The 24,642-nt window shown below is 38.6% G+C and overlaps 1 protein-coding gene across 1 annotated transcript in view; it reads left to right on the top strand.

Annotated features, from left to right (window-relative positions):
* Maob (monoamine oxidase B) overlaps window positions 1-24,642 on the top strand; it is a 107,007-nt gene that overhangs the window by 67,990 nt on the left and 14,375 nt on the right. The window contains exons 4-10 of the mRNA XM_052736592.1: window positions 10,120-10,224; window positions 11,090-11,181; window positions 14,517-14,658; window positions 16,168-16,317; window positions 17,156-17,315; window positions 20,850-20,946; window positions 22,332-22,385. Of these exons, the coding sequence (XP_052592552.1) occupies window positions 10,120-10,224; window positions 11,090-11,181; window positions 14,517-14,658; window positions 16,168-16,317; window positions 17,156-17,315; window positions 20,850-20,946; window positions 22,332-22,385 (800 nt within the window). The remainder of the gene's footprint in view (window positions 1-10,119; window positions 10,225-11,089; window positions 11,182-14,516; window positions 14,659-16,167; window positions 16,318-17,155; window positions 17,316-20,849; window positions 20,947-22,331; window positions 22,386-24,642) is intronic.

A 24,642-nucleotide genomic window follows, 5' to 3' on the forward strand; every position in this document is an offset into this window, starting at 1 on the left:
CTTCATAGCCCCATCTCCAGAATGCTGTGGTATGCTGCTCTCAGTTGCCATTGACTGATTTTGCCTGGTTCTTTTTTGTTTTGTTTTGTTAGTTTTGATTCAATTTTAGAGACAGGGTTTCTCTGTGTAACAGCTCTGACTGTCCTGGAACTCACTTGGTAGCCCAGGCTGGCCTCTAATTCACAGAGATCTGCCTGCCTCTGCCTCCCGAGTGCTGGGATTAAAAGCATGCACCACCACCACCAGCAATTTTGCCTGTTTTTGAGTGTTATAAAAATGTATTTCTGGTTTCCTTGTGACTTTTCTTGTTTGCAGAAGTCCTGAGGATAGAACCTGGGGTTTCATGTGTGGTCCACAAGCCACAAGCACTCTCTCACAGTTATACATCTAGGCCATAGTAATGAATACGATCTGAACTCTAAGGGATCAAAAGTGGGGCTTAGTGGCCCACAGATGAGCTTCAGGTATTAGATACAGAATAATCTCTCTCTCTCTCTCTCTTTTTTTTTTTTTTTTTTTTTTTTGTGTGTGTGTGTGTGTGTGTGTGTGTGTGTGTGTGTGTGTGTGTGTGTGTGTTCAGTGTCCTAGAGAGATTCCATGGCCTTGAACAGACTTTCACTGGTTCCCTTGTCGCAGAAAAGGCTAAGAGCCGTTTCTGTAAGGTTTTATATTTCTTACTGCCTTTGATATTTTGATTGTGCAGCCTTTTATTTGAGCCAAGACAGTCTAACACTGTTAATTTTCTGTCTCTGTTTTTGAAAAGTACATTATCCAGGGCTAGATTACTCTGCAAGGTTGTTCGTAATGGTGCATGTTGTGTAATATATTGGGGATACTAAAAACTACATAGTCTAAAGAAAGGGATGATATTTATTAAAATATGGTAGATGCCTATGCCATCTGATCAAATAAACACTTAAGTCCCTACAAATAAAAAGAGTGAAAACGTGCCACAGAAAAGTGGTTTGTAGCTGTGAACGTTATTCTGCTTTGAAACAGTCTCTCGGCATTGGCAGTCTGTCCTGCTGGTTTGCTACGTGCTAGGATTGGAAGTGTCTGATTCAGGCATCAAAGGATGCAGAGTATCTTTGGGAACACAATCTTTTTCTCTGAAGTCAACAGTCTAATTTGAGACTCCTTCCTGTGGAGCTCAGACTTGCCTTCCTCAGCAGGTGTACTCAAAACAGACACTGAAGGCAAACAAGACAAATGATAAGTTCTTTTGAGGGGTAGTTACAATTTGCAGCCTTCTGCTTTAAACATTGATTTTTTTTTCAAAAGAAATTAAATTTGAGGGATGATGGTGTACGTCATATCCAAAAACTCCCACAGGGCAAGCAAGTACTTTTTCCATTGAGTCATACTCCAAGCCCTGATCAATTAATTATGATTCTGTTTACAAAGCAGTCATGCTGCTGCCTTAGATGCTGCAGGATTCCTCGCCTTCAGAATTACACTCAGCCAATCATTCATCTTCCACCCATCCATCCATTTTTTCAATACTTACCAATCATCAGTTAAATCTACTATACTCTTGTGGAAGCATTATGGGAGGATACAGATTGTTAGTTCCTTTCCTTAAGTGACTGGAGACAGAAGAGAGACAACATCCAGACAATAATATCAAAATACCATGAACAAGTATGGTAGGGACTCCAAATGAATATTCTGGGCAAATACTAGTTGGGGCAAGATGAGTTTTGGAGACTTCTTCATGAAACTGAATCTTAAGATCTGGGCCTGGCAAGTCTTTTGCACCTCCCACTGGATATTAGAACATATAGAATGTTAGCTGAAATGTGCCATGAAAGTGTCCCACTAAGATCAGGGCAAATGCCTGACCAAGCACAAAGGCAGCCACTTCTTTTGAGAACCACCTTCTTCTGTTCACCTTGAAAATCAGATTCATGAGCCTAGATTTGTTACAGAGAGCAAAGGGACATTTCTGTTGGAACAAAAGGAGAAAGTGGGGCTAGCTCCTTTCTGTGCCTTGAATACTTTACTCCATTCTTCCATCTCAGGATACATGCTAAGACTCTGATTGGAGCACACTTCCTCAATGTAATCACAGAATTCCCCCATCTCAACATTCAAGTGTTAGCTCCCCTGGAAACATCTTCTCTGACCACCTTATTTAAAATTGCAACCAACCCCAAGCTGCCAACACTTCCTGTTTGTCCTCTTTACTCTCTTTGTGTTTGTCGCATTTTCCCTTTCTAATCCACTACATGGTTTTCTTATTGTCCTTTAGTTCATTTATTTCCTTTGGACCTACTAGAATATAAACTTGTGAAAGAGAATAAAATTTTGTCTAGAATAAATTTAGCCAGTGCCTAGAACACTGCCAGGAACATGAGAAGTGCTTGTTGGATGAATAAAGAAGTTGGTGTGACAACCATTTGAGCATGAGCTGGACTAGACTTTCACTGGAAAAGGAAAAGCAGCCATGGAAATGATTTGGCTAGTCATTCAACTGATCATTAGCTCCTTCCTGGCTTGTAAGAATCTGAAGTGGGGGACTGGAGAGATGACTCAGAGGTTAAGAGCACTAGCTGCTCTTCTAGAGGTCCTGAGTTCAATTCCTGGCACCCACATGGTGGCTCACAGACATCTGTAATGAGATCTGGTGCTCTCTTCTGGCCTGCAGGCATCCATGCAAGCAGAACACCATACATAATAAATAAATAAATCTTTAAAAAAAAAAAGAATCTGAAGTGATTCCTGGATTAAATGCCTCCAGAGACCTTCTATAAATCACCTGAGATGTTGCTCATAGAGCATACACCTGAACTCTATTACTCTTATGAGCAATTTATCATATGTCAGTCATGCATCACGAAAACTTTTAAAATGAGTTTGAAGACTGGAGATGCAGCTCAATGGTAGAGGTTTACTTGGCATGCCCTGGGCTCTGTCCACAGCACTGACATAGAAAAAGAACTCACAAATCATAGGTTAAATTCTGGTCCTACCACATGTAGACCATACACTCTTGGATGATTTACTAAGCCCATCCTTGGAACTGATCTCCAAAACGGAACATTCTATTTATATACTCTTACTCACTGAGTTGTTATAAAGATTAAACTAAATAATTTAGTCAAAACTATTAGCTCATACATATCAAGTTGTACTAAATAAGAGATTGAGAAGTTCATGATCAAGGGCATTGGCCTTTGAGTATGTGAATTAAAATCTTAGTTATGAGAACAATAAATAATTGTTTCATCTCTCTCTCTCTGGCTCAGTTTCCCTATCTCAAATGGGCAATATTTTGCCTGTCTCCTAAAGTCATTGTGAAGTATATAAAACTTGGGTAAAGTACAACCAAGAGGCCTGTACAGAGGAAGCCCTGTGTTAGCTATTGCCATGGTTATTCCTATAGCGCCTGACCTGCTTTTTGCAACTCCATCTTTCCCATCTCTCCCACTTGAGCAATGTCAGGCTTTTCATATGGTGGGAAGCTGTTGGCGGATTTCAAAACCACATCTACCCTATGTGTTGATGCTATCAAAAGAGAATCTCAATGCCAGGTTGGGTGTTTATAAATATGAATGAGATCCACAAAGCCAGCATGTCTACAGAAGAAGAAAAATATTTGTCCAAGTACAGTTTGCAGGTCTTACCCTGTGGGAAAGATTATATTTCTCTTCTCTCAACCTGAAACTATAAATCAAAAGGAAAGAAAGCTTAGTCCTGTAAATGAGTATGTCCTAAGTATAGCCTAGTTGATATGTATAAAAGTAGCCATACTATAGAAAGACAAATAACCAACCTAGGCTCCCATGGCCAGGAAGGCAAGGTTCCCATGAGCATTTGAGGTGACATACTAAGAGAAAAAGGTCATCCTCCAGGAGATTGATCTAAGAACAAGGCCATCTATTCCTGCTGGTAGTGACTGACATTAGAATCAAGAACACAAAGGCAGTGGAAAGTCAATAGAAATGGGAGGCCTTGGCTCCAGAACAAAGATAAGGGGGAAAAAGGACTGGTAGGGCCTTGATACTGACACTACTGTTACCAAGTGAGCCTGCTTCTCTAAAGTAAAGGCTCCAGAAGGCAGAGTTCAGATGGTTTTCCAGAGCCTGGCAAATCTTTACAGCTCCAAAATAAAGTTCATGAATATTAAATTGTTTTCTTGCTTTTATCAAGTTTGTCATAAAATTTGAACCTAAGTCTTCATGTCAGGAATTCAGACTCTCAGAATTAACACAAAGAATATTACTTTTAAAACATGGACATGGCTTTATGAGTAAGATAATGTTGCTTAAATGACAGTTTATCATGCTCACAAAACCCTTAACCACAGCCGTTTAGTGTACACATATCCTTTGTACTGTGTAGAACCTCCAGTGCCCCCTGCCACACACAAGTGAAAGACAGATTGTGATTCTGATTCTAAAGTTAAGAGAACAAGAGTTTGGCATGTCTCCATGTACAACACTTGCCTAGTGTGCCTGAGGCTGGCAATTCCAGCTCCAGCCCAACTACATACATATGTATATACATACATACATACATACATACATACACACACACATCTATGCATACATACAATAAAATGAATGAACCTGGAGAGATACTTCAGCAGTTAAGAGCACTTGCTGTTCTTGCAGAGGACACCCACATGGTGTCTCACAACTTTAAATCCACTTTCATGGGATCTGATGTCTTGTTCTGGCCTTTGTAGCCTTTCAGGCATGCACCTTGCATACATACATACATACATACACACATAAAAAACACTCATACACATAAAATAAAAATAAGTAAGTCTTTACAAAAGAGAGAGAACTGAAGCTTGCAATTTTGACCCATTTGCCTTTAATCATAGAGCTATCACATTTCAGAGCTACTTTGAATCTGCTCTGTTAACCTCTTAAAAGCCATCTTGTATCTCTTCTCATGAGGTTCTATTCCACTTTCTCTCACACTTTTATATTTTTTTAAAACTACTGAGAATCTCAACTAGCTTTTGTTTTTGTGGCTCTATAATTGCTATGTTAAAAATCAAAACAGAATTATCAATTTCTTATTAATCCACTTAAAGTCACCACAATAACTCTATTACAAACTATCATAGTTTATATATGTATATATATTTGTGTATACATACATACATACATGTGTATATATATGTATGTATGTATACATATATACATATGGATTACATTGTGATAGAACTGGGTTACATCTTGATCAGTCAGTCATTGGCCAAAGGGGTTGCATGGACCCCCAAAACATCACAGGCTATTGACAAGGAAACTAGTTACTTTCCAAAACCTTATGCTGAAGACACCACTGATTTTTGTCATTCAACATGGAGATATTAAGCTGGTACCCAACCAGAAGCTTCTTCACTACTGAATAGGACCTATGGTGCTGTTATATACTGTGCACACTACCAGAATAGGAAAGTAATCATCATTATCACCCAGCTACAAACCCTGAGACCTATAACAATGGCACAACGGCCTGCCTACAAGAAATACTGGTGTAAAAGTGTCACAAATAGGGGAGTAATAAGCTACTTTCTAAAATTATACTTCAGGAGTACTCCATGAGATGTAGCCCATACATGACCCTGCTGAAATGGCCAAGAACCTGAGACTAGATAGGTCATGGGCCTTAGAGGAAAGCCTACTACTATTATTCTGCTAAGGGAAAATAACAATAAAATGACTCTTAATAACATATTGCTATCTACATATATCAATGCCTCACTGAACCATCATGAGAGAAGCTTCTTGCAGAGGATTGTAATTAGTACAGAGACCTAGAATTCGACAGTGTGCAGAGGGTGAGAGACTTTGTAGCATCAGCCCTAAATGGGATGTTTTTAGTCAAAACCCTTCCCTCAAGGCCCAGGGATCTATGCAGAAGAGTATGAAGAACGAGTGTAAGACCTGGAGGTGATGGAGGACTCAGAGGAAACAGGGTCTTCCAGAAACCACAGGACTGATGCACTCAGCAAGACAGTGGGAACACACATAAGACCTGCACAGGTTCGAGCTAAGGAGATCTCAGTACTGACTGAGAGGGGAGAGTGGACACAGGTTCCCACCCCTAACCAAGAAACTATCTCCAATTAACATCTGCTTGCAAAGGAAAAAAATCTGTTTTTTACAGTGGAGTGTCACTGGGATATCAACCACACTCCAGGGTAGGTCCTCAAATCTGTGTGGTTTTGAGTGGGTTTGGTTAGGTAATTTTTTGTCCTTTTCTGAGCCTTTTGTTTGCTTGTTTCTCGGTTTTGGTTTGGGGGATTTTATTGACAGAGAAAGGGATGGAGAGAGAAATAAAGTTGGGCAGTTAGGGAGGTTGGGAGGATCTAGAAGGAGTTGGAGGAGGGGATATAATATACTCTATATCGTATGAGGAAAAGTTAATAAGAATTTTTTAAAATGGAAAAATATAAGTGGATGGCATTTATTTACATTTTTACATAGCTTGTTTGCATCCAGCTCCAAGGAAAACAGCTGGATTCTTGTATCTGCACTAACATTTAATTCACTGAAACATGTTGTTTGGGAAGAAATATATGAAGAAAAATTTCCCTCATGTGGATGTATGGTTGGAAAATAGAGACTCCCAATTACATCCTGCCTGTTTCAGGAACCCCATGGGATCCTTTAAGCCCACTTTGACAATGGTTATTCTCCAAATATCATGAAAATTATCAAGAAAAGTATGATTGACAAGGTTTAATAAATGACATACAACATGTTTAGAATATAAAATAGGCTGAAAACCATCAAGAAAGTAATTACTTAGATGCCTATCCTTCAACCATCAAATGTACAAGTGAATAAATAGATGAAATAAACATGTTGAGTATCGATAAGCATGATTGATTTTTGCTTGATGAAAATATAAATGATTACTTTGTTTTAACTTTACATCCTGTGATTCTAGGGTTCAAACCCAGTATATGATAGGCAAATATTCTACTACAGAGTTATACTGTGCACCATAAATATTTAATCTTCAAATTTTTCCTTGTCATCTAGAATTTTTACAATAGTGTGCATGTGTGTGTGTGTGTGTGTGTGTGTGTGTGTGTGTGTGTGTTAACTGTGCATGACATTTAAATCACATAGCTAATAATCTTTGCTATTCAACCTTGCCTACTTCCTCACAATTTCCCACCTTCGCTGAAGTATCTTTGAAAGAACTTGGGGCCATTTTGGACTCCTACCATCTATTTTCCCACAAGTCTGCTTCACTGTTCTCCTTGGAAGCCCAGAAGACAATGCACCTTTCTCTCAAATACCCTAATCCCTCAGGTACTCTATGTCATAGTGCTTAATGTAGGACACTTATTTGACTTCAATCATAGTGATTTTGGTATTAGTCAGCAGTCTATATATTGGCTCATGATTATTTCCTGACAATTGCCAGATAGTCCCCATTCTCTTTTCACATATACACATGCACATTGGTACACGAGTATACACATGTACACACTTTTGACCTACACAACTACTATAAATTAAATTGAAAGTCCAGTAGCTTCCACATGTGACTTATAATATTCCAAAGTAGTCATTTAAACTTACTTGTGCTTTATTTTCTTAACCTATGATAGTTAAAAAAAAATTTACCGTGCTACATCACAGGGCTATTTTGAGGATAAAATAAAAATGCTCTATGGAATTAGACTTTGTAACTTGGGGCTTTGTGAGCTAGGACTTATTCTGATGTCTTTTCATGAATTCTTCAGAAGGACAGGCTGCCTTGGACAACGTTCAAAATAGTAACAATCACAGGACTGTTTATACCATAGCCAAACCTGAGGTCCAAACTTCTTTCAGTGCCTTTGGTTGAGTGATTTTTATAAACTTCCATTTCCTCCCTCTCTTTCTTATTCCTTGAAGCTTAAAGCTTTGAGAATTTTTTAATGAGTCCAACAATAGCTCTTTCCTGTGTTTATAAGAAACTTTCCCTCATCTTACAAAAGCATACTTGCTTTTATGAATCCAGCTAAGCTAAATCATTATCTGCTTAGATGTAAGACACTGAGGACTGGGAGCAAATTCTTGCATAAGAAAAGCATCTGTATTCTTCAGGGTGGTGTTCTTGGTATGTTGTTTCTTTGACAATTTGTTCACACAGTTGTTACTACTCTGGCCCTTTATAAGAATGTCCTTGTACTGTGATCACTTTGGCGCTTGGCCTCTGCCACCATTACTCACCCTTGCTGAAATCTTGTGGTCTGGGAAGCCCCATACCTTATCTTGGCTTATATTTCACCTGAACCTCTGAGCTACAGTATGTCAAACAGAACCTTGTAAGGGACCTACTAGTACCCCTATGTTTCACTTTCACCTAAAACATTCTATAAAAAAGGTATTGTCCTTGGACAAAGGAGGAAAAGGTTGCAGAGAAGTACCTGTCTCACAAGGTATCCTGGTTAGAAGATGAATGTAGGAGGAGCAGGCTGCAGTCATTGTGTGAAGTCCGAACTGAAGGTCATAGTTTGTCAGTTGACTCTGCTCTGTTATAAAATTTGTCCGTCCCCCTTTTCCAGGTCAAGTTCAAGAGTCAGACTGGGAGTCTCCCTTTCTGAAATAATTATCTCGTGCTCCCTGGAACTTAAGAAAAAAGAATTTGACTTTGAAGAAGAGGGAATTCTACTAATGTACTGCCTTTGAATTTGAATTCTGTCTCTTTGTCAAGTGGCTGTCTCTTTGTCAAGTAGGCTTTGGTCATGTCAGTGTCCTTCTCGCATGACCTACCTTCTCTTTCTCTATCTGCCTGTTTCTCTTTCTGACTCTTATAGTCTACGGACTGATGGGTGTTGACGTTCTGTATGCTGTGAATATGTATTGCTCTGATTGGTTGATAAATAAAGCTGTTTGGCCAATGGTGAGGCAGAATAAGGTTAGGCGGGACATTCTAACTAGAGAGAGAAAAGAAGGAGAAAGACAGAGCAGAGGAGACGCTGCTAGCCCCCACCAGGAGAAGCAAGATTTAAAGATACTGGTAAGTCACAAGCCACGTGGCAAAGTATACGTTTATAGAAATGGGTTAATTTAAGATATAAGAGCCAGCTAGCAAGAAGCCTATCATGGCCATAGTTTAAAAATAATATAAGCCTGTGTGTTTATTTGGATCTGAGTGGCTGCAGACCAGGTGGGACACAGGAAAACTTTCACCTACAATGGACAAAAAAAAGACCAAGATGGTCACAGAATTAATACAAGAATTAGCATGAAACCTCTTCCCATTTAGCTTCTCAGTTGCCCTGGCTACAAAATCAATACAAGATGCATCATTGCTGAATAACTTAGAGTTACTGGAGAGCTTATCCTGATTCACTTGAAAGATGCTGTCATATTGCACAGCCTGACTTCTGACCCAGCATTTTAAATAGAACCAAAGTAGATTTGTATGTATCCTTTAACTGTCATCAGCAAGTTAAGCCTCCCAGGTGTGATTTGTATGTTGTCTTATTGTCAATATTTTATGGAGCTGTGTCCATATATCTCTATGTCAAAGTGTTGTCCTAGTTGGGAGAACTAGCTAGTGTCAAAATCCTTTCATGGGAAGCCTGAGGTTGCTTCATTTCTCTGCTTTAATTTTCCTGACCTCTGAAAACTCTTGTGTATATCTACACTTCTGACTCCCTAGAAGAGCAAGCTGGATCCTGTTTTGTGGCTCTTCCTTCCCAGAACTGCACACATGTGATTTCACACCCCTTCTAAATTGTATTGTGTTTATAAGTGCAATTCTCTGATTCTCTGTGTACACAATGGCTCCTTATTCTAAGTATTTACAAATATTATTGACAACAGAGATACCTTTTGGGAGCTATTCTGTACTAGCATTTAGATTTTATATGGTATGGATCTCAATTTCAGACACAATCCTATTTACTCTGCTTAACATGCCACCAAACTTATTTGTTTGAAAGAAGACTTCACTGGAGATTTCTATGCCAAAAAGCTGAACAGGGTTCTGTGGATACTGGTGCCAAAAGACCTGAGTGTGTATTACATATTGGTCAGTCACATATTAGTAGCTAACATGATTTGCTCTTAAAAATTGCCAACTTAGTGGATTTAACAATATTTACACTGTTGTAAATGTTTCCTCCTAAATATCTGTATCTCACAGGGAAAATCATACCCCTTCAGGGGCCCATTCCCACCAGCATGGAATCCAATCGCCTACCTAGATAATAACAACCTCTGGAGGACAATGGATGAGATGGGTGAAGAGGTAACACTTCTTAAAGCTTTTTTGACTACATATGTATTTTTCATTAGTCCTCAGAAGAAAGAAGGTACAAAGTATCAGTCATCCCACATGCATAACATAGTACCCGGCACACACTAACAATCACTAAACCTCAGTGAAATGAATGAATGAATTTGTTTCTAACTTCTAAAAGAATGAGCTATCAAAAAGACTGTTATTTGTATACACTAGATGAGCAAGTTGAGAAGTATATATCCTGTAGCCTTTCTGGGATGATATTTCTAATTTACAAACCCCCCAGGACATAGATGTTCTTTGATTCTCCAGCACACCCAGACTTGCAGCTCATAAGTAAACATGGAAGCTTTAACTGAAAACTGATTTTGAGATGATTAGCTGCAGTTATTTGATCCTAAAGAGTTGAGTTTGTGAGTGATCTCTATAAGTTATTAACTTAATTCCCCTTACCTGTAGCTTCAGTTTCCATGATTGTAATTATCTATGGCCAACTGCAGTTAGAAAATATTAAATAGAAAATTCCAGAGAGACAACATTCACATAATTTATTACAATACATTGTTATAAACATTCTGTTTTGTCATTGTCAATATATTTCTGTGCACAGTATAATAATTAAATTTTATTGTAGGTATATTTGTATAGGATAATATCTTTATTCTAAAGGAGAGTTATTATAAACTGAGTGCTATAGATCTGTAACAAAAGAGTTGCACACAGTGAGATTTATGCTATTTGAGAAACTATTAGGGGTACTTGGAAAAATGAAATTTTAATTTTTTTTGAGTTAGAGCTTTTAATATTGTTCAAATAGTTAGTTGAATGGGAAATTGTCTTTTTCATTCTTCTTTAATGAATCTCAATGTAGATTCCCAGTGATGCTCCATGGAAAGCACCCCTTGCAGAAGAGTGGGACTACATGACAATGAAAGAGTTGCTGGATAAGATCTGCTGGACCAAGTAAGAGTTTCTACTGGGCAAAAGCATTTATTCTGACAATTCTTGGGGTTATTTGGGTATGCCATTAAACAGGTATGAGGCAAGCAAGTAGCCACTTTATGTCTAAAACAATCCCACTGACTAAGTGAATAGTTGAAAGATACTGAAACTAAATCTTCCCCTAAAGATAGGTATAGGTATAGTGTTGTACCACCAAGGTGCTATTTCCCCCATAAAGTCCTCAGAACAAACTAGCATGAGCTGTATTTTTTCTTAGAACATTTTAAAGTCCAGTGGTTTAATAGTCAAACTTACCAGGTTGTTGATGTAGGACTAGTTTTGTATTCCTCACTGGTGTAGATAGCATAAGCATTTGAAATACCTTCTATGATACAGTGCAACTCTTCAATTTTTTAAAGGGCAACTTCTAGGTAATTCACACCTGTAGAGGACACCTATGAGTGAACCTACTCGTCCCAACTAGTGAAAATCCTGTAGTATCTAAAGAAAACACTTGAGTCAAGGCTTAAGTTCTTGTTGGTAGCACTGGGACATGTATGAAGTTTTCATAATCCTCACTCCTTCTGGGCAGCAGGGAAAGTGGAAAGGATTATAAGGCTTCAAGTTCAAGTCAATTTCAAGTTCATAAGTAATAGAACTGAGATCCAAGATCAAGAATACTGTCCTGCCATGCTAAATAGAATTTCTTGAAAATCTATTTGGCTCAGAAGTTGATACTTTCATGCTCTGGATGTTAAGGATGTGATGGCACTGACCACTCAAAGTAAAAACAAGGTTTTAGACATGTCTGAATCTAAGATGTAGAAATAATCAAGATATGTGCAATGGACAGACTTCTTGTTATAGAATTTCAGCTTCTTAAAATTCATCTTAAAGAGAGCAGGAGAGAGAGAGAGAGAGAGAGAGAGAGAGAGAGAGAGAGAGAGAGAGAGAGAGAGAGAGAGAGATTATCTGATTAATTAATTTTTAAAGGGAAAAATCTGAAGCTCTAATAACAGAAGACTGGTTAGATTAATTAAAGGTTATCCAAAAGATGGGATAGATTAGAAAGTTTTAAAATCATGTAGAAGAATACTTTAGTAGTTTGAAAAATAATATTAAACACATAGAAAAGTGGATTTTCATAGAGTATGAATGGTGGAATATACAATGCCAACTCTGAAAACCAAATTATTTATAATATGGATTGTAAAAAACAATGAACATTCACTGCCATATATTTCAAGATAGTGAATGGCACAATGTATTTACCTATTACTGTTCTGTTGAATATGTTGACTACCTCAAACATTTTATTATTCATTTTATTATTATTATTATATATGATACATATTATATAGTATGCCTTTGAAAGCAATCCATTATGAGATGATCATTTAAGTCATAAAATTGATGCCTATTATGAATTATATCATTTAAGACCACTTTTCTATGCTATTTAAAGCTCCATATGAGAACATGGTTTATAATAGAACTTATTTTTGCTGTAATAGAATTATATTTATTACAAATTTTATAGATTTCCAGTAAGATAATCTATATCTATTCTAGAACTTCTGTTATAGAAAGCTTTTAATAAATTCAATTTGATCTTTTGTCCTCAAAGAACTTTTAGGCACCTGCAGAATGGAATCAGTTATGTTTCTTTGAGGTCATAGAGACCCAAGATTCTTACCACAGCCTTGACCTCAGTCTCCAGTTACGAATACCCTTGGTTGTCAACTCACAAAAACAATGTTGGGAATTTACGTAAACAAGAACCAGGGCATTTTCTAATTATTCCTATGTAAGATGCACATGAGATCATTTGCTGACTTTAAAGAAAACAACACCCAGAACAACTAATCTATTCTGATTCAAAGTAAATTACAAACTTGCATTCAAAGACTACTGCTGGACCATTTCCTTAGTTGTAATTTATGAAATGTTGCTCAGAAGAATAAAGTGTATTTTCAGTGTGATAGTAGACACAGAATTGTGTTTTAGAAAAACTATATCTAGAAAAAAGCACATCAAAATGAGACTTGTAATTACCATTTGGGTGACAGAAATATGGAAAATACTCATTGCCTCATATTTTTATCTTATGAATTTCCAAAGCTCATCTAATGTGTATATTTTTATGTAAAAAATTAGTATAACGTTTATCTTTTTAAAAGTCAACAGGGCAAAAATTACAAAATATTGTTACTCTAGACTGCTTGACATTTCCCCCTTAAATGCTGTAAAGCTCATTTTTTTTCTTATTGAAATTCCCAGAGTAAATCAAACAAAAGACCTGCTCGACATAGAGAAATGCAGTTGTCCTCCTTTATCTACAGCTATAATTAATCATCATTACTCTTTGTCCAGAAAGAACAGTTTTCTTCATGAGAGAGAGAGACTACATTCACATAAATTTTATTTTATAATTTTATGATTATTCATTTTATTATTAGCTATTGCTGATTTCTTTTTTTTTTTTTTTTTTTTTTTTTTTTTTTTTTTTTTTTTTTTTGGTTTTTCGAGACAGGGTTTCTCTGTGTAGTTTTGGTGCCTGTCCTGGAACTCACTCTGTAGACCAGGCTGGCCTCGAACTCACAGAGATCCGCCTGGCTCTGCCTCCCGAGTGCTGGGATTAAAGGCGTGCGCCACCACCGCCCGGCGTATTGCTGATTTCTTTAATTAGGAAATTAAAGGGTTCTGTGGTGCTCAGGACTGAACCCAAGTCTTCACACATAATGGCAAACTAAATGCCTAGATCTATAAATTAAAATTTATCATAGGTTTTTAAGTAAAAAAGAATAGATATGTGGTTGGAGAGATGGCTCAGAAGTTAAGAGCAATTGCCTTTCTGGTAGATGACTTGGGTTCAATTCCCAGCACCTACATCAAGTGGTCCACAACCACCTATAACTCCACCTCCAAGAGATCCAACACTCTCTTCTGGCCTTTTTGGGCAACTGGACATATGTGTTGCACATAAATATACTCAGGACTTCTGAGAGGAAGAGAGACAGAGATTCAAGTTGATTTTGAGAATCTGATTTTAACCACTTAGTGAATGGGAATGTCTTTTACCAAAATAAGGATTTTGGGAAGACTAGAGGGTGTATAGAAACAACTATAACACAGACTATGATACCAAAGTCAATTCTGAACAAGATGTTTTGTTTTAGAGGGCATAAATATCGTATTTCCCAAATCCATGTTCTCGTGTTTTATGATACTGTATTCCAGAAGTTTGCTAAAGTGTGCTAAACATAGCCAAGGGAACAAGAAACTTGACTACTCTAGACTCTTAAGAAAATTCTGTCCTACATTTGCAAATCACACTCTTGTTTCTTTCTGAGCAGATCTGCAAAACAGCTTGCTACTCTCTTTGTGAACCTATGTGTCACTGCAGAGACCCATGAGGTCTCTGCTTTGTGGTTCCTGTGGTATGTAAAGCAGTGTGGGGGCACAACCAGAATCATCTCAACCACCAACGGAGGGCAGGTACTGTACCAACACAAAACCACTACTACAGAAATGGGTGTCATTCTGCAATCATTAGATGTTGGTGCTTGAGACAGGCTTGTGGTTTGTCATGCTTTACCTTGGTGGCTTCAAGTAGCTTTGTGTTGTCAGGTACCCAAGTGGTCAGCATAGTTTTAAGACTAGGCTCCTCAGAAATTCCAAACAGTAAGACAGAAGTGCACTTAAATTTAAAGAATATACTGTGCTCTGGGCTGTAGCTAAATCATAGAGCACTTCCCTACCATGAACCAGGCTATGGATCCTTCCCAAATACTAAGAAAGAAAAGGAAATAAAGAAAAAAATAAATGAAGGAAGGAAGGAGCAAATAATGTTCTGAAAAGCAGCACCACATATGAGAATTCATTCTTGGTTTTATTTATTCAATGCCTGTTCTCTGAGCACTGTGTAAGGCCCCCTGTTTGGCAGAGTATAAAGTGGTTTAAGTTTTTAATCTATTGGGTAATTGTGTTCCTTTACTTCCTGTCACCTCCCATCCTCTCTTCTTTCTCCTCCTCTTTTTCCTCCTTCTTTGTGAACCTATTTGAAATAGTCTTTAAAAAGTTAATCGAGGAATAATAAGATATTCAGCAGGTAAAGGCGCTTACTATAAAAGTTTAACAGCTAAGTTCAATCCCAAGAACTTCAGCAAGGGTAGGTAGAAGGATAAAACTGGCTCCACAAAATTGCTCTCTGACCTTCACACTTGCACTCACATATACATATCATGCATACAGACAAACACACTTACTACTACTAATAACAGAATAATTTTTAAATTAACTGATCTGAAAATTGAGGATGAGGAAGCAGTCTAGTTAAACTATATGGATAGCCAGGTAGAGCATCCAGAAACTCTGGAATGTTTGGAAGCAGGGCTGAAGGCAGGTAGATCCAGCAAGATAAAATGACCTTGGTGGCCATAGGAGCAGCAGGCATCTGACCCTAGATAAGAGGGGCCTACCTACAATAGGAGGAAGCTGACTTGGGGCTGGAGGGAAGTGTAGTGTAGGGAAGGCAGAGATGGGATGAGTCTGAGCCTGAGTCACAGGACAAGTGTTAGTAATACTCAGGAAAATGATGGCCAAGCTGTAGGTAGAGTTCCACTAAGTCTAATGAATCAGCCAAAGAATGTAGATGGGGCTTAGAGCAATGTTTTTCCCCAGGCAAAAGGGAAATCAGAATTATTCTGAGAATGTTCAGCTCAGTTTGGAGTCCTGGAATCCACAGTAATATAACTTTAAGGTGAGTTAGTAAGTCAAGCCTATAATTTTGTCAAAAGACAATAACCTCTAATTGGAAAACATCCAAATAACAATAATAATGTAAGTAAAAATACCAACAACAAGGTATAGGAAATTATTCATAATAATAAAATGAAATTTTATGTACATTAGAGGAAGGATAGCCAGGGGGGAAATGGCCACTTAGCTGTTTATATCAGCTCCTATATTGACAATCCACCTTTAGTCCAGTTTTCTTCTTTCCAGGAGAGGAAATTTGTTGGTGGGTCTGGTCAAGTGACTGAGCGGATAATGGATCTCCTTGGGGACCGAGTGAAGCTTGAGAGACCCGTGACTCACATTGACCAGAATGGGGAAAATGTTGTTGTGGAAACCTTAAACCATGAAACCTATGAGGTAAGTAAGACTCTCAAAGTGAGGGAAAGAGATCAGAGTCCCATGGGGAACTGAAGCATATATAAGGTCAAAGATAGCTCAGACTTCATAAAGTCTATTAGCCAGGGCTACATCTACCTGAACGAAAGCAAAAAGAGTGAAACTATTTGAGAGGAGAGAAGATTTATAATGTACTCTCTGTAATCGGCCCTTGGGTAATTATAAAATCAAAGGAAATACTTGATAAGTTTCAAGCATGGCTTATGGACCTGGCATTATTCTGAGAGTTGGAAATTTTCTGATTTCATGAGGTTTTACATTTTAGTAAAAGATTAAAGCTGTAGCCAAATATATACTTGAAATCTTAAGTATGTCAAATAGTGATAAGTAGTGTGGAAGAAATCAAGCAGGGAGAGAAGAAGGCATGCCATAAGGCTGACTGGGCTGGCTGATCATGTCACTTTAAATAAGGTTGTTAGCAAAGGCCTCAGCAGGCCAGGTGAACCCAGAGCTGAAGGAGATGGCTCTGTGGAAAGAGAATTACTACTACATGGAACAACAGCCAGGACCAGGGCCTAAATTGGAAGCATGTCTGTACTGACCAAGGGATGTAAGGTGATCAAAATGGCAAACAAAGGAAGGCTGGAACAAAGCATGAGAAGTGGGATGGAGGGGCAATGGGGAAGACACAGGAGGTTTAGAACTAGGGGGCAGTAAAGGTTGCTTCAGTTTTTGACTGGGTCCTTCTGGCTTCACTGTTAAGGGATGGAAAGGGAACAAAGGTAGACAGAGAGAGAGGATTAAGAAAAACTTTTGCAGCAGGCCAATGGTTATTTAACCATATTTACTTTTCTTTCAGGCTAAATATGTGATTAGTGCCATTCCACCTGTTCTGAGCATGAAGATTCACTATAGTCCTCCCCTGCCGATGCTAAGAAACCAGCTGATCACTCGTGTGCCCTTGGGTTCAGTCATTAAGTGCATAGTTTATTATAAAGAGCCCTTCTGGAGGAAGAAGGGTAAGTGCATTTTTGACATAAAGACTTACCAGAGAAGGTCCAAGAAACTTTATATCAAGATACATATTTGGATATAACTATTTTTATTAGAATTCTGGACAGAAAACTCATGATCCTCCAATCTCATACTTCTGAGTGCTGGGATTACAGGTGTGTGCCACCACCTCTGGCTAGTTCAGGTTCTACAAACAATTCTTGCAAATAAAATATATTGACACAAACTTTTGAATTATTTTTCCTTGGAATGTGACCATTTCTTTTAATAATTTGATATAATGTTTATTCAATCCTCTCCCAATCCCCATGAGAACATGTGATTTTATTTTCTTATATACCAAAAGCATGGATTTATAAAGACATGGATTCATGAATAGAGATGTAGCTCAATAGTTGAATGCTTGCACAGCACATGCAAGACTCGGTGTTTTATCCCCAACTCCACACACCCAAAAAGTGGCAGTTGTGAAATTTTTCAGGCCAGCTCTTATTATTGTCAAGATCCTGCTAAATTAAATAAAATCAATTTCTTCATCCATGTACACTTACGCTACTACACCAGGTAGGACAGTGCATGGGGATGCTCACAAAAGTGCTGCATCCTACATTGTTTGAAATGCTCCTGAAGTGTTATATCTAATACTCACTCCATATGTGGGTACCAAACACCTGAAATGTGGCTAATGACACTAAATCAACTATTTTGTTGCATTTTATTCCTTTAAATGAATCACCACATGCAGCTAGTATCTGCTGCCTTGGACAACATGTACAAACATTCCTTTTTTTTTCCCCTCTGATCATGTCTAATTAACTACCAAATGAAGAACAGGAAAGAATAGCAATGCCTGAGGCTGAGGATAAAGGGCAGGGTGGACTAGAATGGGAGGAAGACTATAGAAATGATACTGTGCTGGAGACAATTAGGAATAGTGTCACAGTTGGGTGTGAGGATAGCGTTTCCTGTACCCAGTCAGCTCTCTGTATTCATGGGTTCTGTTCCTGCACATCAAGTCAGCTACAGATGAAGAATATTCAGAAGAGAATTATACCTGTCCTGAATGTGTGTAGGCTTTTTTCCTTGTTATTTTCTAAATCATTCAGTATAACAATTTATGTAACATTTATATCCTGTTAGGTATTTTTAGTAATCTCAAAATGATTTATACTATATAAGAGAATGTGCTTAGGTTCCCATCTTATGTAAGGGTCTTGTACACCCAAGGATTTTGGTTCTCTTGGGGGTTCTTGGGGTGAATCTTCCCAGATATGGAGGGACAGACAATTGTAACCTTATTCAGCCACACCTCAGTCTCTTAACTCCCCACCCTGCAGTAATCCTGGTTAGTGCTCTTATTGGATTGAAACATCCACTGAGCAAGTATTCTACCCTATGTAAAGGATTCACCTCAAAGAGCTCTGTCCTTTTGCCCTTTGAATCCAATGGCAGCAGCATAATGGGGCTGAGTTTCTGCCCCCTGAGACTCAGGTCATGAATTTTAGGTAGCTGGCTAGGGGCAGGTAGATAACATTTAGGACAAGGAATATAGACTGGTTTAGGGTTTTTGTTTGCTTCTTTCTTTGTTTGATGTAATTAGTTATCTTTTCATTATTTTTAATAAACTATATTTTGATCATATTATTTCACTCCTCCTTCCAGATCCTCCCCACCTCCCTACCACATGTTCTTCAATATACCCTAAACAATCTCTAATTAAAATACTTAATATAATGTTCTACAAACAATTCTTGCAAATAAAATATATTGACACAAACTTTTGAATTATTTTTCCTTGGAATGTGACCATTTCTTTTAATAATTTGATATAATGTTTATTCAATCCTCTCCCAATCCCCATGAGAACATGTGATTTTATTTTCTTATATACCAAAAGCATGGATTTATAAAGACATGGATTCATGAATGGAGATGTAGCTCAATAGTTGAATGCTTGCACAGCACATGCAAGACTCGGTGTTTTATCCCCAACTCCACACACCCAAAAAGTGGCAGTTGTGAAATTTTTCAGGCCAGCTCTTATTATTGTCAAGATCCTGCTAAATTAAATAAAATCAATTTCTTCATCCATGTACACTTACGCTACTACACCAGGTAGGACAGTGTAATAGCAATTATACTACATGTGTGTATACTATATATATATGTGTGTGTGTATAACATATATGTGTGTATAAACTATATAAATAATGCAATATAAACACTATACATAAGGAATCATAAAAAGAAAAAATTATATATATTCAGTTAGTACAGATGTAATCAAAAATGTTTTTGGTTCTTTGAGACAGGATCTCTTTATGTACCCCTGGCTGTCCTAGAACTCACTATGTAGACAAGCTAGCTAGTCTTGAACTCCCAGAGATTCTCCTGTCTCTGTCTAGAGCATGCTTGGATTAAAGATGTGTGCCACTATGCCTGTTCTTAAAATGTTTTTGATAGTAAGTTTGAATTGACAGGTACAGAACCCATAGATAGAGAGGTCCAACTGTATTTTGTTCCAGATGGTGATGATGAGAGTACTTTTATTCAGAAGGGATTGAAATTCTTACCCAAGTTGCTATGCTTGAAAGGAAAGGGGTCTTCAGAGTTCAGGTTTGAAATGGGACTCTGTGGTTCATTTTAGCTTCACATGTTCTCTCTGCCCTGTGTTCTAAAAGTCAAGGACTGCTTCAACTGGCATTAAGTGACCAGACACAGCAGCACACATTTGTAGTCCCAGCTACTCAAGAGACTGACATAGGAAGGCCACATGAGACCAGGAACCAGTTCATGGCTGGCTTGAACAATATAGTGAGACCTCAACTCTAAAAGAAAAGTTGAAAGAGGAGTGACTCCTCATGAAATAGGAGCATTCAGCCTCTTGTATTTCCCAGTTTCCATTGGCTACTTTTGTTTTTTTTTTTTTTTTTTTGGTTTTTCGAGACAGGGTTTCTCTGTGTAGTTTTGCGCCTTTCCTGGAACTCACTTTGTAGACCAGGCTGACCTCGAACTCACAGAGATCCGCCTGCCTCTGCCTCCCGAGTGCTGGGATTAAAGGCGTGTGCTGCCGCCGCCGCCGCCGCCGCCGCCGCCGCCACCACCACCACCACCCGGCATCCATTGGCCACTTTGATCTTGTTCTTTTTGTCCACGACAGTGTCATACATAGTTTGTCTCAAAATCACTATGTAGCTAAGGTTCCTGCCTCTACCTCCCAGGTATGGGGATTATAGGTATGCTCCACCACACCCAGTTTGTTCAATGCCTGGGAAAAACCCCAAGGCTTTGTGCATGCTAGGCATGCACTGCACCAACTGTGCTACAATGTCTGGACCTACTCTGATTTTTTTTCACAGAACCTTGATTACCTAGCCCTCTCCTTGACATCAGTTTAATTTGCTTTCATACACTTAGAGTATAATGTGTTATGTTTGGCCTCTAAATTTCTCAAATTGAAAACTGTGTGTTTATTTGCATTTGCTATGGGTGAAATGATAGGATAATTGATATGTTCATCCACTTCACTATTTTCTAAGATTTCTGTGGATCCATGGTTATTGAAGGAGAGGAAGCTCCAATCGCGTACACATTGGATGATACCAAACCAGATGGCAGTTATGCTGCTATAATAGGGTAAGGCACAATTATAGTATTGTAGTTGTATTTGCTATTGACAAGATAATAAAAAACTATTGATTAAGGAATACAAAGCTTCATTAAAACAATTTTTACTTGATAATACTGCTCTCCAAATCCAGTGATAGAAGTATTATTCTTGCTTCTTTTTAATTAATAAATATCTAGATGCAAATACCAATAACATTTAAATTTTGTTATATCAATTTCTACTTCATATTTAATGTATTAAGAGGTATATTGGGGGTCATCTTTACATGGCAGACTGATGTTACTTCAATGTTTAACTAAGAGGGGAGCTTCACTAAATAGTTCTTATGGAGACTGTGTGGGCACCCATGTGGTTTTCTATGTTTTCTGTTGCTAGAGCAAAGTTCTTAAGACCAGGTAAATTATGAAGAAGAGAAGGTCATTGTAGCTCTCAGTTTTGGAAGTCCAAGAGCATGGTATCAATATTTACTAGATTTATGATGAGGGCCTTGTGCTCTTCCATACATGGCAGAAAAGTGGAAGGGAGGAAACATTTGTCACAAAATCACATGGCAAGAGTGGAAGCAAGGAAGCAAGTAGAGAAGCCAAACTTGCTGTATAAAATAGCCCACTCTCCTAAGAAGCAGTCCACTGTTATGGAAACCATATTCATCTTTTGAGTTCCTCACAATTCAAAATGTTCTGAAAGGCCCTACCACCTCTCAATGCCACTACATTGTAAATGGAATTTCATCATGAGTTTGGGTGATGGCCACTCTATCTAAATCACAGTAAATGTTACTTATATGGGTTGTTGAGATTTTTCTGAGTCCCATGACAAAGAAGGGGAGGCCAGCCCTATCTTCAACTTGCCAGCTGAAGAGTGTTCAGGGGCCAGTACTGGATACAAAGTTGTGTTTACCTGGAGTAAAAATTGAGATGGCCACCAGAAAGCCAAGGCAAGAACAAGGAGGGCAGAGCAAGTTGTTAAGCAGAAAGCGGTTGTAGGGCTGGAAATGAGACAGTATCTAAAAGGCTGAGTGTCTCAGAGGCATCATGCTTGAGACAGAACCAAAGGGCAAGGGAGGACTGGACAGTTCAGACACAGCCTTAAGTGAGCATTTGAGGTCCAAGTCCTTTCCTCTTGGTCACCAGTATGCTGGAGGGCAGTGGATTAGTCATCATATTAACCTAGGCAGAAATCATGGCCAGTCATTTACTTTTGGTCCCCTGATCCCCCAAAGCCAGAACGTGTTCCTCATTGTCAAGAATGCAATGTAGAAGCAGGGACACTATGAACATTGTTAACATATAGATGGCTTCTGCAAAGTGCGCAGGGCATGTGTAGCTATAGAAATGAAGTTAAGATTTAAAATATTAAATTGCCCACTTTTTGTTGTTTGTGTTTTTAGATTTATTCTTGCTCACAAAGCTAGGAAACTGACACGCCTTACCAAAGAAGAAAGGTAACAAAATGTTCTTTCCTTCTTTCTCTTTCTTCTTTCCCTCCCCCCTTCCTTCTTCCCCCTCCTTCACTTTCTCCCTCCTTCCTTCTCTCTCCCCTTCCTTCCCCCATTCCCTGCCAACTTCCTTCCTTTCCTCCCTCATTTTCCCCTCTCCATCCCTCCTATCTGCCTTCCTTCCTTTCATTCCTCCCTTCCACTCTTTCTTCCTTCTTTCCTCACTTCCTTCTTTTCTTTTTTAAGTTGATAGGAAAATAATTGTTTAGAGCAATAGCACATACTCAATAGGGAGTGTGGGATTTTCAAGTAAGTTGCCTCTTTCTTTCCTCTGCCATCTTCTCTCCCTCCTTTCTTCTTTCTTTTTTGACTCTTTGCTTACCTTTCAATGTTTATTAACTTTTTAACTTCTAGAATACATCATAATATGTGTATTGCTAATGTGACATGCCTGTTATGTTAATCATAAAGGTCTTATATGATACAATGCTTATTACATAAGAACCAAATATTCAGATTAATAATTAAGTTATTGCATACAAGACATTATGCTAAGAACTATGAACAGTATGAAAAAGGACATAATGAAAGCATTGATCATGTACTTATGGAGAAGATAACTGAGTATACAAATTGCTAAATTAGGCAGCACTACATAAGTGTTGAATAGCAATTGCAGATTATAGGTACGGAGACTAATTTCTATGGAGGCTATTTCTTCTGGCAATTTGTATTCACCACTAGCAAATATGTATACCTGCACCACAACTGATAATATATTTAATGACTCAAAACCGAAATGACTTTACAGTGCATTCTTCCAGTCGGCATCAACTTGTTCCTCCATAACCAGTGCCACCTTTGTTGACCAGAGCTGTGGTAGTCTGACTGGGCCACAGATTTTAAAATGTCCACATTGAAGTATAAGATCCATGAAGGTTACTAAGTGTTTTCTGATTGACTCACTGCTGAATCTTCAATGTCTTGAACAAATCTTTTCCCAATTTGTCTTTTTTTTATCATGTTCATAAATTAGTCATCATATACTGTGACAACTATGTCTCTTATGTGGTCAAGGTTATTCATTATTTATTTTAATAGTTTTTTTTTTTTTTTTTTTTTGGTTTTTTGAGACAGGGTTTCTCTGTGTAGCTTTGCGCCTCTCTTGGAACTCATTTGGTAGCCCAGGCTGGCCTCGAACTCACAGAGATCCGCCTGGCTCTGCCTCCCAGTGCTGGGATTAAAGGTGTGCGCCACCACCGCCCGGCTATTTTAATAGTTTAATAAATGATCTCTTATAGACAGAAATGATCCTATTCCAATATACTGTTTTGGCTTTATCTTTTGTTTAGATTTTATTTTTTAATTTAATTCTTTTTTTCTCTTTTTTTCCCTCTTTTTTTATTAAGAAAATTTTTCATTCATTTTACACACCAATCAAAGATTCCCCTCTCCTCGCCTCCCGGCCCCACCAGCCTCCCCCTCCCAACCCACCCCCCTTTCCCACCCACAAGATGGCAAGGCCTCCCATGGGGATGCACATCCAGTAGAGGCAAGTCCAAGCCATTCTCCCTGCCTCAAGACTGCACAAGGTGTCCCATCATAGGTAGTAGGCTCCAAAAAGCCTGCTCATGCACCAGAGATGGATTCTGATCCTACTACCAGGGGCCCTCCCAAGCAGATCAAGCTACACAACTGTCTCGCCATGCAGAGGGCATTGTCCAGTCCCATGTAGGCTCCACAGCCATTGATCCAACTTTCATGAGTTCCCTCTGGCTTGGTTTGGTCATCCCTGCATGTTTCCCCATCATGATCCTGATGCACTTGCTCATAGAATCCCTCTTTTCTTTCTTCGACTGGACTCCTGGAGCTCTGTTTGGTGATTGGTTGTGGATCTCTGCATCTGCTTCCATCTGTCACTGGAGAAAAGTTCTGTGATGACAGTTAGGGTATTCACTGGTCTGATCTCTGGGACAAGCCAGTTCAGTTCAGGCACCCTCTCCACTATTGCTAGTAGTCCAGGCTGGAGTCATCCTTGGGGATTCCTGGCAACTTCCCTAGCACCCGGTTTCTCTCATCCCTATGATATCTCTCTCTATCATGGTATCTCTTTCATTGCTTTCTCCCTTCCTCCCTCCCTGTTCCACCTAAACCATCCCATTCCCTTATGTTTTCATCCCCTATCCCCTACCCTCCATTGCCCACCCCTCATCCCTAGTTTACTCATGGAGATCTCATCTATTTCCCCTTCCCAGAGAGATTG

Source organism: Peromyscus californicus, unplaced genomic scaffold, assembly GCF_007827085.1.
Source record: "Peromyscus californicus insignis strain IS unplaced genomic scaffold, ASM782708v3 Scaffold_10__1_contigs__length_136768540, whole genome shotgun sequence".
In the NCBI taxonomy this organism is placed as follows: domain Eukaryota; kingdom Metazoa; phylum Chordata; class Mammalia; order Rodentia; family Cricetidae; genus Peromyscus; species Peromyscus californicus.